This window comes from Onthophagus taurus, chromosome 8 (genome assembly GCF_036711975.1).
Source record: "Onthophagus taurus isolate NC chromosome 8, IU_Otau_3.0, whole genome shotgun sequence".
Classification (NCBI taxonomy): Eukaryota; Metazoa; Arthropoda; class Insecta; order Coleoptera; family Scarabaeidae; genus Onthophagus; species Onthophagus taurus.
In genome coordinates, this window is record NC_091973.1 from 2,749,430 (window position 1) to 2,768,565 (window position 19,136).

Below are 19,136 nucleotides of genomic sequence, written 5' to 3' on the forward strand. Positions count from 1 at the left end.
AATGAAAGTTTTGACAGATGCAAATAATTGTTGTGATTTGAATGTGATGTACCAAGAAAAGGAAACAATGGATAAAATTGATGGAGAAGGGCAGAAATCTGAAAAGATGTTTACGTTAAAGAAATGGAATGCTGTCGCGATGTGGAGTTGGGATGTGGAGTGCGATACTTGTGCTATTTGTCGCGTACAAGTAATGGGTAAGTATATTTTTAGGTTATATTTACACCAATTTTTTTTTTAATTTTCAATTTTTTTTTAATTTTGAAGTGTATTTTTCGTTTTATAAGAAGGAGAAAGTAACTTTGGAGGTATGTAGATGATAAAATTGAAATTTCCTGTGGAATATATATATACACATACATATATGTACAAATACAAGGTGTGTATATTTCAATGTTTAGTATGGTTGGAAATTAGAGAAGATTATGTAAAAGTATCCCATAGAAACATCATTCTTACGCATTTTAGCATCTCTTTTTCAAACATGTCAGCTAGAACCTTGGCTATTTTGCGGGAACTAATATACAGGCTGTATCTGAATGACTGCAACAAACTTCAAGGCGCGATTCTTTAGTGAATTTTAAGGGTATTTTGAAAAATGAACCATGGGCGACTTCGGCTCCCCTAAGGAGCTACACCCCTCCAAAAATGGCGGAAAATTTTGGTTTAATTTTTTTTTTTCAAAAACCATAAGGAACCCTACTTGTAATTTATGGAAGAAATAATCGCCCTAAGTATTGTTCATGATATTTGGGGCGGCCGAGATTACGTCTTATATCATGAACCTAACTTGTGGCGGCCGAGATTATTCCATTAACAACTTTGTGGTGGAAATAATCTCGGCTGACTTCGAAGACGTCGGCCGCCTCAAGTACCATGAACAATACTTAGGGCGGCTGACGCCTTCGAAGTCGCCCGAGATTATTTCTACCATAAAATTGTTAATGGAATAATCTCTGCCGACTTCGAAGACGTCGGCCGCCTTAAGTATTGTTCATCGCACTTGGGGCGGCCGACGTCTTCGAAGTCGGCCGAGATTACGTCTTATATCATGAACCTAACTTGGGGCGGCCGAGATTATTTCTACCATAAACTTGTTAATGGAATAATTAATGGATTACGTCTTATATCATGAACCTAACTTGGGGCGGCCGACGTCTTCGAAGTCGGCCGAGATTATTTCCACCATAAAGTTGTTAATGGAATAATCTCGGCCGACTTCGAAGACGTCGGCCGCCCTAAGTATTATTCATGATATTTGGAGCGGCCGAGATTACGTCTTATATCATGAACCTAACTTGTGGCGGCCGAGATTATTCCATTAACAACTTTGTGGTGGAAATAATCTTGGCCGACTTCGAAGACATCGGCCACCTCAAGTACCATGAACAATACTTAGGGCGGCCGACGTCTTCGAAGTCGCCCGAGATTATTTCTACCATAAAATTGTTAATGGAATAATCTCTGCCGACTTCGAAGACGTCGGCCGCCTTAAGTATTGTTCATGGCACTTGGGGCGGACGACGTCTTCGAAGTCGGCCGAGATTACGTCTTATATCATGAACCTAACTTGGGGCGGCCGAGATTATTTCCACCATAAACTTGTTAATGGAATAATTAATGGATTACGTCTTATATCATGAACCTAACTTGGGGCGGCCGACGTCTTCGAAGTCGGCCGAGACTATTTCCACCATAAAGTTGTTAATGGAATAATCTCGGCCGACTTCGAAGACGTCGGCCGCCCTAAGTATTATTCATGATATTTGGGGCGGCCGAGATTACGTCTTATATCATGAACCTAACTTATGGCGGCCGAGATTATTCCATTAACAACTTTGTGGTGGAAATAATCTTGGCCGACTTCGAAGACGTCGGCCACCTCAAGTACTATGAACAATACTTAGGGCGGCCGACGTCTTCGAAGTCGCCCGAGATTATTTCTACCATAAAATTGTTAATGGAATAATCTCTGCCGACTTCGAAGACGTCGGCCGCCTTAAGTATTGTTCATGGCACTTGGGGCGGCCGACGTCTTCGAAGTCGGCCGAGATTACGTCTTCTATCATCAACCTAACTTGGGGCGGCCGAGATTATTTCTACCATAAACTTGTTAATGGAATAATTAATGGATTACGTCTTATATCATGAACCTAACTTGGGGCGGCCGACGTCTTCGAAGTCGGCCGAGATTATTTCCACCATAAAATTGTTAATGGAATAATCTCGGCCGACTTCGAAGACGTCGGCCGCCCTAAGTATTATTCATGATATTTGGGGCGGCCGAGATTACGTCTTATATCATGAACCTAACTTGGGGCGGCCGAGATTATTTCTACCATAAACTTGTTAATGGAATAATTAATGGATTATGTCTTATATCATGAACCTAACTTGGGGCGGCCGACGTCTTCGAAGTCGGCCGAGATTAGTTCTACCATAAATTTTAGTAGTACTTGGGGCGGCCGAGATTACGTCTTATATCATGAACCTAACTTGGGGCGGCCGAGATTATTTCTACCATAAACTTGTTAATGGAATAATTAATGGATTATGTCTTATATCATGAACCTAACTTGGGGCGGCCGACGTCTTCGAAGTCGGCCGAGATTAGTTCTACCATAAATTTTAGTAGTACTTGGGGCGGCCGAGATTACGTCTTATATCATGAACCTAATTTGAGGCGGCCGACGTCTTCAAAGTCGGCCGAGATTATTTCTACCATAAAATTGTTAATGGAATAATCTCGGCCGCCCTAAATAATGTTCATGGCACTTGGGGCGGCCGACATCTTCGAAATCGGCCGAGATTTTTTTTTATATCACGATATATAAGAAATATACACCTCCGGCATGAAATCTACACTACACAGTCACTTTTTGCGGTTATAAGGGAGTCTCTTAAAGCATTAAAAAGCAAGCTTAAGATGATTTTTCGATGAGAATTTTCTTTAAACCTTACCAAAACCCAATTTGGGAAGTTTTGGTGCTTCAAATGATTAAGTACGGTTCAATTCTTGAGTTATTTGACCTTTTTGATTGATAAAGATTTTCGTTAGAAAATAGAAACTCTCATTTGGGCAATAATTCAAAAATTAATACCGTAAATAAAAGAATTTTCTAATTTGCTAATTTTCAAATTCATTATACTAAACATTGAAAAAAATTCACCTATATATATGTATAGTAAAGTTTTATCTTATAAAAACAATCCCGAATTTTATTAATTTCTTTTAATGTCGCACCACAAACGAAACTCCTTCTTGAAGACATTTCATTAATAGCGCAACACACTTTGCGGTCAACCGTAGTTAATTATAAATTGTGTTGTACTTTAATGTCGCGATTATTGCACTTGTAATGGGTTACGAAGTATGAAATTTAATTGTTAAAGTAAACACGATTCTTATTAAATTAGACTTGCAATATATATAAGTTCAAATACATACTTGATCCTAAAATGATTTTATTTTTGTCTGTGGGAATCTTTTAGCGTAACGAGTTTTGGATTCATCTTCTCTTGTCTCTATTTTTCAAGGTAAAGGTCCTGTTGTTTCAGACATAATAGGCGTATTTTAGTTATTTTAGGTAATGTTTATAAAAAAAAATAAAAGCCTTAAACACACTGGTTTTTATTTAGTGTAAAAAAAAGTGTTTATAAATTTTTTTCTTACATATAAAGGTATATATTTACAAAATACTTTCTAATTTATCTAATAAAAAAACTATGAAAAATATAAATATCATAAATATAATAACAATTAAAATATAAATTGTCGAGATTCGAGTCACGAACTTGAGATTCGGAATAGAACCCATTAAAAGGCGGCGAGTTTTGTCTTAATAGTCTTGATCTGAGCTAGTTATTAATTAATTTATACTACGGAAGGAGGTGTTTTTATGGTGGATGGTCGGCGGGCAAGTTTTCTTTCGATCGCTTCTAAACTTTTTCCTCTCGTTTCCGGAACGTATCGATAAATAAATATTAGGGATACTAAGCATACAACGCCGAATATCCAAAACGTTAGTGATTCCCCAAGAACGTTTAAAGCATCTTGGAATGTTTTGGTTACAATAAATGTGCAAGCCCAATTAAAAGCGGTTGCAATTGACGCTGCAGAACCTCGAACCTTAGCGGGTAAAATTTCACCTAACATTAACCAAGGTACGGGTCCGAAACCTAACGAGAACCCGAGAACGTATAAAACTAAACAAGTTAGGGGTAACCAACCAATTGATTCTACTAATTCATCGTAATTCTTTAATAAATAGAAATAAATTCCTAAAATAATTATAGTTAAAGTCATCACAGATCCAGATATATATAACAATACTTTGCGACCAACTTTATCTATTAATATAGTAGCTATGAATGTTGCGATAAAATTAACTACACCTACAATAATAGTACAAATATGAGATGGAATCGATGATCCAGCTAATTCAAAAATTTGTGTCGTATAAAAAATAATTGCGTTAATCCCACTTAATTGTTGGAAAAACATTAAACCTAACGCTATAACCAAAGGTTTTAAATTAGCTTTTTTAAATATATCGGAAAGATGCGAATGGGACGACAATTTAACGCTTTCTTGATGAGAATTTTCGATGTCATCTAACTCTTTTTGTACATCAGCTTCACGTCCTCGTAAATATTGCAACGCTTTTCTTGCATCTTCAACTTTATCTTTGGATACATACCATCTTGGCGTTTCCGGAATAAAAAACATCAATATTAAAAATGGCACTGGAAGTGCGATTCCTAAATAACCAAGTTGGTACCAAGTTAAATAACTCCCAGCCGTGAAACATAAAACGATTCCCATATTGCCGAAAGCAGTCGGCAATAAACCTAATATTCCACGGACTTCCGGTTGTATCGTCTCACCCAAATACACCGGAAGAGTTAACGATGCTATTCCCACGCTTAAACCAACGATGGCTCTCGCGATGTACATGTAGTAAACATTTGTGGCTAAAGCCGTTAGTATCCATGATATTACAAACATTACAGCTGTTGCTACTATTGTCCATTTTCTTCCGATAAATTCGATTAATTGACCTCCAATTAATGCTCCTACAAGAGCTGCTAATGGCATAAATCCAGATAACCACGAGTACTATAAAAAAAAATTAAATCAAATGAACTCTTTTAAAACACAAGCAAATATAGGTGATTAATGTTAATTTGAAAACTAAATATAACGGACAACAGGAATAAATTTTCCGTTTTTAGTTAAACAAAGTAGGTGATTTTCTAAATTTATTATATAACATTTCATAAACACGGACATTCTTCGGTTTCAATTGATTAAGATAACAAAATTCTAATTGTTTTTGAAAGAGAAGTAATTCAAGTTGTTTGTAAACAGTTTTAAAATAACACAAGATCCAATAACATACCAAATATTTAGTTTCATTTTTTTTTGATTGTTAACAATTAAAACTAGATCTAACAAGTTATGATCAGTTGCCCAAGCTATGTTCGTGATATAAGAAATAGTCTTGGCCGACTTCGAAGATGTCCACTCCAAGTACCATGAATTTTTTTTTATTATTTCTACCATAAAGTTGTTAATGGAATAATCTCGGCCGACTTCGAAGACGTCGGCCGCTCTAAGTATTGTTCATGGTACTTGAAGCGGCCGACGTCTTCGAAATCGGCCGAGATTACTTTTTATATGGCGAACCTAAGTCAAGGCGGCCGACGTCTTTGAAGTCGGCCGAGATTACTTCTTATATCACGAATCTAACTTGGGGCGGCCGACGTCTCCGAAGTCGGCCGAGATTATTTCTTCCATAAAGTTGTTAATGGTATCCCTTAGGATTCGGAGATCACTTCCAGGACGTCGGCCGCCCCAAGTTATGTCCGTGATATAAGAAATAATCTCGGCCGACTTCGAAGACGTCGGCCGCCCCAAGTTAGGTTCGTGATATAAGAAGTAATCTAGGCTGACTTCGAAGACGTCTTCGAAGTCGGCCGAGATTATCTCTTTCAAAAAGTTGTTAATGGTATCTCTTAGGATTCGGAGATCACTTCGAGGATATCGGCCGCCCCAAGTTATGTCCGTGATATAAGATGTAATCTCGGCCGACTTCGAAGACGTCGGCCGCCCTACGTATTGTTCATGATGCTTAGGGCGGCCGATGTCTTCGAAATCGGCCGATATTACTTTTTTTATCGCGAACCCAACTCAGGGCGGCCGCGGTCTTCGAAGTCGGCCGAGATTATTTCTTCCATAAAGTTGTTAATGGTATCCCTTAGGATTCTGAGATCACTTCCAGGACGTCGGCCGCCCCAAGTTATGTCCGTGATATAAGAAATAATCTCGGCCGACTTCGAAGACGTCGGCCGCCCTGAGTTAGGTTCGTGATAGAAGAAGTAATCTCGGCCGACGTCTTCGAAGTCGGCCGCCCTACGTATTGTTCATGATGCTTAGGGCGGCCGATGTCTTCGAAATCGGCCGATATTACTTTTTTTATCGCGAACCCAACTCAGGGCGGCCGCGGTCTTCGAAGTCGGCCGAGATTATTTCTTCCATAAAGTTGTTAATGGTATCCCTTAGGATTCTGAGATCACTTCCAGGACGTCGGCCGCCCCAAGTTATGTCCGTGATATAAGAAATAATCTCGGCCGACTTCGAAGACGTCGGCCGCCCTGAGTTAGGTTCGTGATATAAGAAGTAATCTAGGCTGACTTCGAAGACGTCGGCCGCCCTGAGTTAGGTTCGTGATATAAGAAGTAATCTAGGCTGACTTCGAAGACGTCGGCCGCCCTAAGTATTGTTCATGATGCTTAGGGCGGCCGATGTCTTCGAAATCGGCCGATATTACTTTTTTTTATCGCGAACCCAACTCAGGGCGGCCGACGTCTTCGAAGTCGGCCGAGATTATTTCTTCTATAAAGTTGTTAATGGTATCCCTTAGGATTCTGAGATCACTTCCAGGACGTCGGCCGCCCCAAGTTATGTCCGTGATATAAGAAATAATCTCGGCCGACTTCGAAGACGTCGGCCGCCCTGAGTTAGGTTCGTGATAGAAGAAGTAATCTCGGCCGACTTCGAAGACGTCTGCCGCCCTAAGCATCATGAACAATACTTAGGGCGGCCGACGTCTTCGAAGTCGGCCGAGATTACTTTTTCTATCGCGAACCCAACTCAGGGCGGCCGACGTCTTCGAAGTCGGCCGAGATTATTTCTTCCATAAAGTTGTTAATGGTATTCCTTAGGATTCGGAGATCATTTCGAGGATATCGGCCGTCCCAAGTTATGTCCGTAATATAAGAAATAATCTCGGCCGACTTCGAAGACGTCGGCCGCCCTGAGTTAGGTTCGTGATATAAGAAGTAATCTCGGCCGACTTCGAAGACGTCGGCCGCCCTAAGTATTGTTCATGATGCTTAGGGCGGCCGATGTCTTCGAAATCGGCCGATATTACTTTTTTTATCGCGAACCCAACTCAGGGCGGCCGACGTCTTCGAAGTCGGCCGAGATTATTTCTTCTATAAAGTTGTTAATGGTATCCCTTAGGATTCTGAGATCACTTCCAGGACGTCGGCCGCCCCAAGTTATGTCCGTGATATAAGAAATAATCTCGGCCGACTTCGAAGACGTCGGCCGCCCTGAGTTAGGTTCGTGATATAAGAAGTAATCTCGGCCGACTTCGAAGACGTTGGCCGCCCTAAGTATTGTTCATGATGCTTAGGGCGGCCGATGTCTTCGAAATCGGCCGATATTACTTTTTTTATCGCGAACCCAACTCAGGGCGGCCGACGTCTTCGAAGTCGGCCGAGATTATTTCTTCTATAAAGTTGTTAATGGTATCCCTTAGGATTCTGAGATCACTTCCAGGACGTCGGCCGCCCCAAGTTATGTCCGTGATATAAGAAATAATCTCGGCCGACTTCGAAGACGTCGGCCGCCCTGAGTTAGGTTCGTGATAGAAGAAGTAATCTCGGCCGACTTCGAAGACGTCTGCCGCCCTAAGCATCATGAACAATACTTAGGGCGGCCGACGTCTTCGAAGTCGGCCGAGATTACTTTTTCTATCGCGAACCCAACTCAGGGCGGCCGACGTCTTCGAAGTCGGCCGAGATTATTTCTTCCATAAAGTTGTTAATGGTATTCCTTAGGATTCGGAGATCATTTCGAGGATATCGGCCGTCCCAAGTTATGTCCGTAATATAAGAAATAATCTCGGCCGACTTCGAAGACGTCGGCCGCCCTGAGTTAGGTTCGTGATATAAGAAGTAATCTCGGCCGACTTCGAAGACGTCGGCCGCCCTAAGTATTGTTCATGATGCTTAGGGCGGCCGATGTCTTCGAAATCGGCCGATATTACTTTTTTTATCGCGAACCCAACTCAGGGCGGCCGACGTCTTCGAAGTCGGCCAAGATTATCTCTTTCAAAAAGTTGTTAATGGTATTCCTTAGGATTCGGAGATCACTTCGAGGATATCGGCCGCCCCAAGTTATATCCGTGATATAAGAAATAATCTCGGCCGACTTCGAAGACGTCGGCCGCCCTGAGTTAAGTTCGTGATATAAGAAGTAATCTCGGCCGACTTCGCAGACGTCGGCCGCCCTAAGTATTGTTCATGGTACTTGGGGCGGCCGACGTCTTCGAAGTCGGCCGAGATTATTTCTACCATAAAGTTGTTAATGGTATCCCTTAGGATTCGGCGATCACTTCGAGGAAGTCGGTCGTCCTAATTATTGTTCATAATACTTGCGGTTTAATCAAGTCTAAACCGGTGGAATAAAAATAAAACTTATTTTAAAATATTACTAACATCTCCAAACCAAAATTTAAATATATTTTATTTATCTCAATTGAAATAAAATTCTTTTCAAGATAAAGAAATTTTGAAATAAAAAAACAAAAACATATTTACACAGAATAAATTTTTAACGGAAAATTTAATTTGATTAACGTTAAATCTAATTAGTAGATAACCCAAAAAGAAAAAAAGAACGGTTCTATTTAAAATAAAAAATGTAATTTGATCTACTTTGATAAGGTCTAAACTAAGTAATAAGTACAAAGTTGGTCAAAACGTTGAATGAAAAAAAGTTTTACCTCGTAATTGGTGATTCCTAAGTCCTCTTCTAGACCTTTCTGGGCTGGTGCTGTGTATGCAGTGACGAATCCAATGACGAAGGAAACGATGGAAACCGATACGGCAGTGAGGATCTACAATAGAAAGGAAACTGTTAACCGGTTCTATAGTGATTGATCGTATGCACTTAAGGTGCATTTGGGTTTTGGCTCGAACTCTTTGAACGTGACATGGATTACGCAGGCCGAACGGCTTCATTTTCGCGTTCTAAATAACGAATGTTTTACGTGAAAGCCAAAAGAGTTAAACGAGCCTAGATAAACAAATAGGTAGATCAAGGAAAAAAAAATAGTATTTTTTTTAAGTAACCATGACATTATGTTATACTTAGAGAGTTTAAAAATAATTAGTTTAATTATAAATCGACCTTAACGTGGCGGAATTTGATCAAAGTTTTTTTTACTTACTTGAGAATAAGTTACTTTTCGCCCTTTCATCTTTTGAGTCGTTGTTTCGTTATAAACTTGGTCGTCGTCTTCAGCTTTTTTCTTCAATGGCTCAATTTCCGGTTGAAAATTTCTTAAATTCTCTCCTAATCGTTTATTTGAACCGAACTGTTGTAATGTATCCATTGATGATAAGTTAGTAGTGGTAGTTGAAGCTGATATTGTTGGCGTGTTTGGACAGTTCGCCAGCAACTGATGCTGTGCCGTCTGAAAATAAAAGATGCTCATTTAACGGGAGCTTATTTTTTTATTCGGAATCGCGCGATAATCCCTCCTCACTAAGTAGTCTTCGTTATTTTAAATAGATAAGATATTCTTTCTAAAACGACAAAGAGAAGTTTTCTTCAACGATGAAACCTTGAATCCGAGTGTACCTTAATGGTAATAATTACAAGTTTTTTTATATTGTTCTTCTTTATATCTCGCATGCAGGAAGTAGGAAGTTAGGATCTTTAAGGACGGACAGGAAAGTTTCCTTCATAATAGGAAAAAAACCAATTGATCGCTAATTAATGAATCAATTTATCGCCAATTTTAGTTTTTTGTTGCTTTTTAGAAAGCTGTTAATTTCTTTTTAAGGTTGTTCGTGAAATCCTATTAGTAAACGTGTTTTGCGTAAACTTTAAGAAGCCTGTGTGTTTTACTAAGTGCTTAGTTAGAAGTTAGAATCGTTTTTATTTATTTATTATTCTCTGCCATACCGGATTATAAATAGTCGATATTGTGATATATTCATCCCCGATTTTGATGGTACCGTCAGCGTTCTGTAACAATTTAACAACATCAACCATTTTTTTATTGAAGAGAGAAAGATAGAGCCACAAAGATGAAGTTAGAAATAGATTCAAATTCGTTTCTTCAAGAATACTATTTACACATTAATTCCTTATAAAATTAATTAATTTATTTATTCCGTTTTTTTCTTACGTAAAGGTCAATATCAATTATACGGTGAAAGATACGTGAATAAACAAAGAATACTATTTTGTTACTAATTTATTGTTACTAATTGTTTTGTTTAAGGAATAATCTAAGATCGAATACATTAAATCCGATAAAACTCTCACTTTGTTTTTTATATATATATAAAAGTGATGAATTTAAACTCGTTGGTTGATTTTTGAAAGTAAGTTCGAGGAAGTATTCGAAGAATCGAAAGCGAACCTAAGAAAGTATTATTAGTCCCTCGAAAGTATCTTGAAGAGTGAAATTGTCAAATTTTACGAGACACCTTATTTTATATTATTACATAAAAGTAAAAGAGAAGAAAAATTTACATATATATAGAGAAGAGAAATAGAGAAAAGGAAAGATAGATGTTTGAATACGTTTTCATACCATATAGTTATCTATCGGCAGCACTGTATTGCGTTTGCATGCGCTACTCTGAAATGCGAAAAGTCTCTTAAATGAAACAGTTGGGTCAAAATGATTTTTTTGACAATGCCCACTTGGTTTATTACTTATGTAATGTTTGCATAATTTTGTAGTAGGATTTCAAAACATGACCGGATTCGGTTTTTATACGAAGATGAAACTCACCGATGGATTATTACGAAGGATTGAATCCGGGCAAATCACCCACCATTTGCGTTGTTGACCGGGATCACCTCCACCAGACATATTGATGTCGAAAATAAACAAAACTCAAGAAACGAACTCAAAAGCAATTTTCTGTATACGTGAAAATGACTCGTTACCACATTACCTTTCATACTGACGTTTACCCATGGTCATTTATACTTTATACTATACCCAACCCCACCAACGGCTTTAGGCGCCGACGATTTAACTCAACGTTACCACAAGAACAGGTTCGTACCGATCATCCGAATTAAAAGAACTCCGGAATCATTAAATATCACTTCACCATATATTACATGACTTCCGATGTTGAAAAATTACGGAATTTGAAAAGGCAAAAAAAACGTTCAAACGGTATTTTCTTTCGTACGAAGGTAGATGAAATAGAACGGATGTAATTGGTCGGCCACCGACCGGACTGGAGGTGTTGTCAACAAGCCGTTCTCTCATTGGTTAGTTTCGAGGGGTATGGCCTTACGTACTAAGCGCACTCCGAGTATGACCTTGACTAACTGAGGACACTTGTAACCAAACTACCAGACTCCAAGATGAAAATATGTCCAGTTTAACTTTCTATCACATTTTAATTTTTTTCTTTGATACTTACCAAATGATTTTGCGAAATGCTTTTTCGAAACCATTTCCACTTCTTGGTATTACCAATTTTCTCCATTCTTGATAATCAAAATTTGGAACGTTCTACAATCTTCTCTATACGGTTTTATTCCACTACTTATTGCTTAACCAGTGACAATTGGTTAACAGACCGGCGGAATCTTACAGACTACCGTTCCTCCGAGGGTTCTCCCACCGTTATATACCCGTTGTTTTCTCTTATCAGATAATAATTAAGATGGAGGTGTGTGCTTTGGCTACGTCATAGGGACACACCTTTTCTATATCATTAAGATCATAAATTCTTTAAAAATTTATTTCAAATTTAAGTTATTCTCATTATTATCTTATATTAACAAGTTGAAAGGTGTGCCGCTTCCAGCACACCTACCAACATAAAAACAACACTTCGAACGTTATGACGCAATAATATGGCAATAATACGAAAATCATGTTAAACTATTACTTAGTATTTTTCCATAGAGGTACTTTAATTAATTCAGCTTTCATACCAGTTCTTTTGCATACCGGATTAAAAAAAACTACCGCTTTTTTTCTGTTGTTGTTTATCGATTCTATACCCACTTCTAATTTCGTACATATCTTTCCTTATTTAGACAACTAAATTTTTTCTCATTTTACTATTTTTTTTTTTTCTCCAAACAACCACGTATACGCAATTCATTCCTCTAATTAAACAGAAAATACGTGCTACGTAGCATGTTTATCCACTTAAGAATTCAATTAATGAAACGTTACGCTCTATTCTGACCTTTAAAGCTTCAGTGCTTAAGGGTCATGTGACAACCAGACACGTTTATTTTAATTTCAATCAGAATTTATCAGTCTATTAAATTTTATTATTAGAAATTTATCTAAAATTAAAAACTGGATTTTAAAAACATTACAAAAAAATGACCGAAATAATCATTATACAGGTTTATTAATACCAACTCATTATCCTTTATTTTTGCATCATCCTTTTATGTAAATTTTTATTTCAGCAATAAAATTTAATTTATTGAATGAATTTTTTTTAACCTCTCAGGTAAAACTTTCGGTTGAAGTGTATTTTTTAACATAACATATTGGCCAATACTACCAACCTAAATATTTGACTCAGAGAATCTCTCCATCTCATTCTATGTCTTTCTATGTTTTGCTCGCAAATACTTTTCTGCTTTCGCTCAATCGTTAGAAGGGACACATCCATCTTATTCTTTGAGCTTTAGCAAACCTAATAATGTTTTTTCCTTCAACAAGATTGTTTAATTTCAGAGTTATCGTTTTCATCGTAATACAACCAAAATGAGTTGAGACCATGGTTTGATAGACAATTTTTGTTAATCTATTGGTGCTTTTAAAAATGTAAAAAAAAATGAGTGATGGAAAATTCGAACAAGGAAGTTACCAAAGTCTCAGTGTTACCATTGTTCATTATCTTGAATCAAGGTCGCGTCTATAAACTACATCCTATCGTTCGGCATAACTCTATGTTTGTTGATGTATAGCAACCGTAATTAGTTACGCATTTTATGGCAAGGTCTTTTTGTCTGAGAGAGTAGTAAAATTTACAAAGGCCCAGTTGTAAACGTATTGTGAGGGACAGGTAGCTCGTCCGAACAAAAACGTGACCCTGTTCTGCTCGTGAAAATTCCAGCTAAAAACAATGTTGTATCAAAATAGTATAAATTTATATATATTTTTTATTGCGCTTCTTCGAAGTTGAAGTTATGTTTAGATAGAATCGAACATTCCTTGAATTTCGAAAATATTGCACAATACGATTTAATTTTCGAGGAAATTTTTTATATTATTCCCCAATATTCTGGAATAAACGAAACACACATATTAATCAGATAAAGTGAGTTAAGAAAACGATTTTGATCATATTAAATAATAATAATAAATAAAAATTTAGTAATTTTCTAATCGTGATTCATTTTGGAACGATCGGGTTGATTTGATTAGATGAAGCCTAGCATTTTTTCACGTTTTACTCTCGTACTTTGAACTGCGTAGGCTTGGCGTCGCGATACGTCGATTTAAGCGATAAGCGAAGGTGTGTACTGACGTAGAACGAACTTGAATTACAATTAATACTTTTCAAAGTACGTATCAGTCTGTAATCTTTACTTTAGAAATGTATTAAACGTTATCTTTGTGTTAAAAATAGAATTAATCTAAGAATTTGTTAAACATTCATAGAGTTTTATAGAATAATTTTTTGTATAGGTCTCTTAAAAACTTTCCGTTGCAATTTTTCAATTTGCTTTCAAGGTACAGGAAGCGTAGAAGTGATTATGTCGATTAACAGTTCGTGAGAACTATGAAAATAGATCGGTTAGAATATAAATTTGTTGTTCGAATTTTCTAATAATCTTATTAATCTACTGGATTACGTAAGGATAAGTCTCGTGATGTACTTTTGACATTTGAGTAAACAGCATCTCTTTTTTATAAACCGCTTCGTTCATTAACTCTTAACGATAAAAAAATACATTTATTGGAAAATCAAGGTCTTTTCTGTAGAAAAAAGAATCGCGCTTCGTAATTGTATGGTAATATTTTTTTCCAGCATAACAATTGCTTGTCTGACTGCTTCCTATTGGCTTGTGTTGAAAGGTTTGTTGCTCAATTCGTTTAGTTTGCGAGAGCTCAAAGTTCGCGTTGCTTACGTCGAAGCGGAGGATTTTTTTCCTAGTATTTTGGCGACCACTTTTATTGAGTTGCAAAAAATCATACGGTGTCGCTAAATGGCGAAACGGTTACATCCATCCGGGCTTCCTGACCTATTTCTTTCTACCATACACACACATCGTGTGTTACATCCATCGTCATTCATCGCTTTCATTTGCTTTTGTATTGACGTCGTGTGATTACTCTTACGTAATATCTTTCTTAATACAATTTTCTTCGTGTTTCCCAGTCGACCAGTAGAAATCATCTTCGGAGGATATTCACTTTGACTAGAGAGGGTCACTAAACTTAAAGCGATTCGACAAAAAAAAATAATAGAAATATCGCAACCGGTTTTATCATATAATTTTCCCATTTTACCGGTAGATTCGATCGTTTTGATTTTTTGCGCGTGATTCCGAATGAACAAACAAATATTACGTAATATCGTCCAATCTTCTTTCTTGGAACGATGATGTAGTTACTAACTGGCCGTGACATCATTGCGCTTTTATTCCCAAAATTACCTGTCATATATATGATGAAATTACTGAAATATTCCATTCGAATAAAAAAAAATAATTGACTCGAAAACAACATTTACAGAATACGACAAAAGTTTCCAGACCCAAAAAATATTTCTAAATCCTAATCGACAGTGACGTTTATATTTTTTTATTGATCATTTTGTTATTTTAGACTTTGTACCAAAACGGTACAACGCGCTCCCGTTGATTGAATCTCGCGACTTGATTGCTATCGCATACGAACGATCGTGACGTACTATTTCTGTCTCTCTCCACGCAACTCTTAAGCACAATTTACAAATCAGACCTTGCTTCGGTCACGTGAACCCTTAGGCGATTATTCTGAACATTCCGCTTGGCATTTACCCGAAAATTAAACGTCATTATTAAAACAGAAAGGTAGGCGGAGTCGATTGACCATATAAAGTCAACGGATTTAAACAAGTCATTTGATCAGGAAACTTCCATTAAAATTGATTTCCTTTTCGTCCTTTCAGATGCTTGTCTCCGATGCCAAGCCGAGAGCAAGAAGGACTACTCCGGAAAACAAGACTGCGTCGTGGTTTGGGGTGAATGTAACCACTCATTCCACAATTGCTGTATGTCCCTTTGGGTGAAACAAAACAACAGATGTCCGTTGTGTCAACAAGAATGGTCTATACAGAGAATGGGAATTTAATAAGTGCGAGCGAAATAACATATTGATGTTTTCACGATTCTCAAATTAATTAATTTGATAAATACAATTAATAAAAAATATTCTTTCCATTTTTAATCCTCAAAACCATATGCATCCTCTCTTAAAATAGAACGGTACTCAATAATATTTACAAGTTGATAATGTCCAAGACGTAATGAACTATGTCTATCATGCGGACCAATAATGCTCGCACAATCTACTCCAGGAACCGGAAACAAGGCCAAGGCGAGTTGTTTTAATCAATTCTTATTAAAAATAAATTCAAGTTCTCACGCCATCTATTTGTAGCGGACCAAACATTTTATTATTCAACTCTTACAAAGCAATCTATATGATGATTATTTTATAAAAAAATATATAAAAGGTAAAATACTTTGATTTTATTGTGTGAAATATGGATTGATTTTTTTATCATTTTAAATTTACAGAGGATTGGGAAGTAAATCTTAACGTAGCCCAATTATCAAAAGCAGAAGGCTACACTACAGCTCGGCACAACATACAGAAGTTTTTTCATTTTCGTCATTTATATCTTATTAAAGGTATGACGATAGCCAAGGACTATTTAAGAATGTTACCAGATTTGCGCCAAAGCGCAATAAAACTTTTCTTATATCACGAACAATACTATTTGTGGCACTCCACCACAAAAAAAATTTTATTTTAATAATCTCGGACGACTTCGAGCGGCCGACAACATGAATATAATGAACAATACTTAGGGCGGCCGACGTTTTCGAAGTCGGCCGAGATTATTTCTTCCATAAAGTTGTTAACGGTATCCCTTAGAATTCGGAGATCACTTCGAGGACGTCGGCCGCCCCAAGTTATGTCCGTTATATAAGAAATAATCTCGGCCGACTTCGAAGACGTCGGCCGCCTCAAGTTAGGTTCGTGATATAAGAAGTATCATTTATTTTTTATTTCAATACTTGGAGCGGCCATGGGATGCCATAAATAATTTCTTGTTGTAACAATTTCGGCCCAAATCATCACGAACAATACTTGAGGCGGTCGAAGCAAACAAAGGTAAGAAACTAAGATCCGAATATATCATTTAAAACGATCAAAATTAATTAATTTTTCATGATAAAACACTCGGAATTTGGAGCATACTACAAAAAAACTTTTGGAAATAAAGTTGTAGCAAATTTTATTCTTAACAATATTGCTCTCTATCACTTTTACTCTCAGATGCATAAATACTGAGAAAAATACGAAAATTGCTGAATGCAGTATTACAGTATGACCCATAAAAAATTAAAACAGTAGAAAAAAAAGTTAAGTTTTTATATTTATTTCGAACAGTTTTACAAATATTACAACGGACAATTGCTCGCATTTTATAAAAATATGTATCGAATGAGTAACAGAAATGAAGAAACACGATTTTTATAAAAAAAAAAAGAGACTATCTAAGAAATCAGCTTTTGGCCGAATGGATTACAAGATGATTGGGCGCGTCTGCAAACATAACTTTGAGTCGATAGGCTTCGGCGACGAGTAAGCTGATGTGTGAGCCGGTCCATGTTTGCGTTGGTAAATTTTGTAATAAAATCATTAAACCTTGGAAGTCGTTTTCGGTTAAAAGTTGTTCGCGCCAATGCAAAAGGAACGCAACGCAAACGTATAATTGAAAGGAAGCGAACGAATCGCTTTCCGCCAAATAGGTGTCCCAAAGTCGTATTGTACACCGCAGTGGCAATTCCCTAGTTAATAAATTGTTTAACCATCGAAACGAAAATTGAAGATAATCTACGTTGTGCTGTATTAAATGTTTATGCAATGTATGATCTACCCTTTGTATAAGTTCTTTTAATTGATTTACTTTACGTTGTATCCCAAGTTGTGCAAATACGTAATTGTCTTGGATACCGTCTAAGAACTTTGATAGACACCAAAAGGAATCCGCTTCGATGATACCTCTTTGATCTTCCGTCAATTTATCAACGTTACACGTTTCAAACGTTTCCCCATCAGGTAAAATTTCTTGTAAAAAAACTACATAAAACGGCGTAACCAAATCATTTATTCCTTGTACGTAACCCGACGCTGGATGTCGAATCGCCCAAATAAACAAAATCCTTTCAAACATTTTCTGTACAGTATCTTGTTGAAACAATGGTATACTCGGATTCATCCTTGGCACATCAATATGTATTTGGTGATAAGTATCTTGGTATGACTCGTCCCGTTCCGTATCATAATACTGCTTTACAAAACTCCAATAATCCTTCCTTTTACGATCTAAAACATCTTGACGTCGCTCCAAATTCACTGGTAAATATCCCGATAATAATCTCCACGTTATCGCCCTAACTTTCAACGGAATCCCCGACCAACTTAATTGACATAATTCGCTTAAACTCGGCGATCCCGCCAACAATACTTCAAAACGTTCTAATTTCGATTCGCAATCTTCGTGACTATTTACACCCGATCCTTTTAAAGGTTGTGGCCGGCCAGGAAATTTTTGTTTAAAATGGTCATTTTCTGTTAAATCAATCGTATAATCTCCGCTTTGATTACTTGTTGTTGGTAATATATTTTCTAATCTACGATGACGATTTAAAACATTTAATGCAGCTGCCTCGGATACTTTTTTTGATATCTTCATATCTACGCATATACAATTTTTGTTATATTCATTTATTTTTAACAATACCTTCTGATTGCAGAGGTATGTATTGATAATCAGAATGTTACAATTTTAGATTTTGATTAAATTCTTTGTGGCAACTATTTTTGTACAAAGGAAATTATTATCTTGTGAAGTAAGATAGCTAGCAAAAAATGATTTGGTACAATAAAGACTAATTAAGTATCCAGGGTCAGTTAAAAAGTAATGATAAAACAAAGTTGCGTTTTTTTTTGACACCCTGTATATAATTAATTTGTCTTTATTGTACTAAATTGCTTGTATCTTAACATTTTTCACTTACTTCAGGAGATAACAATATGATATTCAATATGATTGATGTGATTAAATTAAATTTAATTTTAGAAAATTTATAATCACTAGATATATTTATATACATACTTTCTGTGCCTGATATAATACAAAATTCATCATCGTCCATATCCCAAGCATCACTAACTGATGCTTGGAAATCTTGGAAAGACGTAGACCCGGCGCTCCTCATTTTATGGGTATTTTTAACATCCTTTTTTGGGCTGGGCCTAAAGATCAACTAATTATTAAAACAATTGGTCAAAGGTGATATATATAGTTAAATACCTGCCAGGGACGGTTTTGCTATTCTTCTTCCAAAAGGAGCTTCTATCCTCCGGGTGTCTTCCACCGTCCATTCTTTTATAATGATTTCGAGTTTCTTTTTCCCATTTTTTTAAACTGCCGATTTTTTCGACGTGAGGTTATGTTTAGCAATTGTTGACGTATCGAAATGTACGCTCCGACACTTGCTGTCGTTTATAATGTATAGAACGAAGTTAGCCAACAACCAATAC

General features: G+C 36.8%; 3 protein-coding genes across 8 annotated transcripts; 1 reads left to right on the plus strand and 2 right to left on the minus strand.

Annotated features, from left to right (window-relative positions):
• The first annotated feature begins 10 nt into the window (after positions 1-10).
• On the plus strand, positions 11-15,727 carry LOC111425174 (Regulator of cullins 2). The gene is made up of 2 exons (XM_023058985.2): positions 11-197; positions 15,466-15,727. The coding sequence occupies exons 1-2, from the start codon at positions 47-49 to the stop codon at positions 15,645-15,647; spliced, it is 333 nt and encodes a 110-aa protein (XP_022914753.1). The 5' UTR covers positions 11-46; the 3' UTR covers positions 15,648-15,727.
• Positions 3,616-11,910, minus strand: LOC111425173 (facilitated trehalose transporter Tret1-2 homolog). 5 transcript variants are annotated; one of them, XM_023058979.2, is made up of 6 exons: positions 11,106-11,652; positions 10,902-10,949; positions 10,265-10,327; positions 9,525-9,770; positions 9,078-9,191; positions 3,616-5,119 (listed from the first exon to the last, which is right to left on the minus strand). In XM_023058979.2, exons 1-6 carry the CDS (start codon positions 11,184-11,186, stop codon positions 3,875-3,877), a joined length of 1,797 nt encoding a protein of 598 aa, XP_022914747.1. In that variant the 5' UTR covers positions 11,187-11,652; the 3' UTR covers positions 3,616-3,874. The 5 variants fall into 5 exon arrangements, with proteins under 5 accessions (XP_022914747.1, XP_022914749.1, XP_022914748.1 ...); XM_023058981.2 differs by lacking the exons at positions 10,902-10,949; positions 11,106-11,652 and adding an exon at positions 11,755-11,910; XM_023058980.2 differs by lacking the exon at positions 10,265-10,327.
• A 1,216-nt stretch (positions 15,728-16,943) lies between the features above and the next one.
• LOC111425430 (TBC1 domain family member 22) lies at positions 16,944-19,090 on the minus strand. Of its 2 annotated transcripts, none has more exons than XM_023059432.2 (3): positions 18,907-19,090; positions 18,709-18,848; positions 16,944-18,287 (listed from the first exon to the last, which is right to left on the minus strand). In XM_023059432.2, the coding sequence occupies exons 1-3, from the start codon at positions 18,975-18,977 to the stop codon at positions 17,092-17,094; spliced, it is 1,407 nt and encodes a 468-aa protein (XP_022915200.1). In that variant the 5' UTR covers positions 18,978-19,090; the 3' UTR covers positions 16,944-17,091. The 2 variants fall into 2 exon arrangements, with proteins under 2 accessions (XP_022915200.1, XP_071054579.1); XM_071198478.1 differs by having other exon boundaries at positions 18,709-18,859; positions 18,907-19,066.
• Positions 19,091-19,136: the final 46 nt, after the last annotated feature.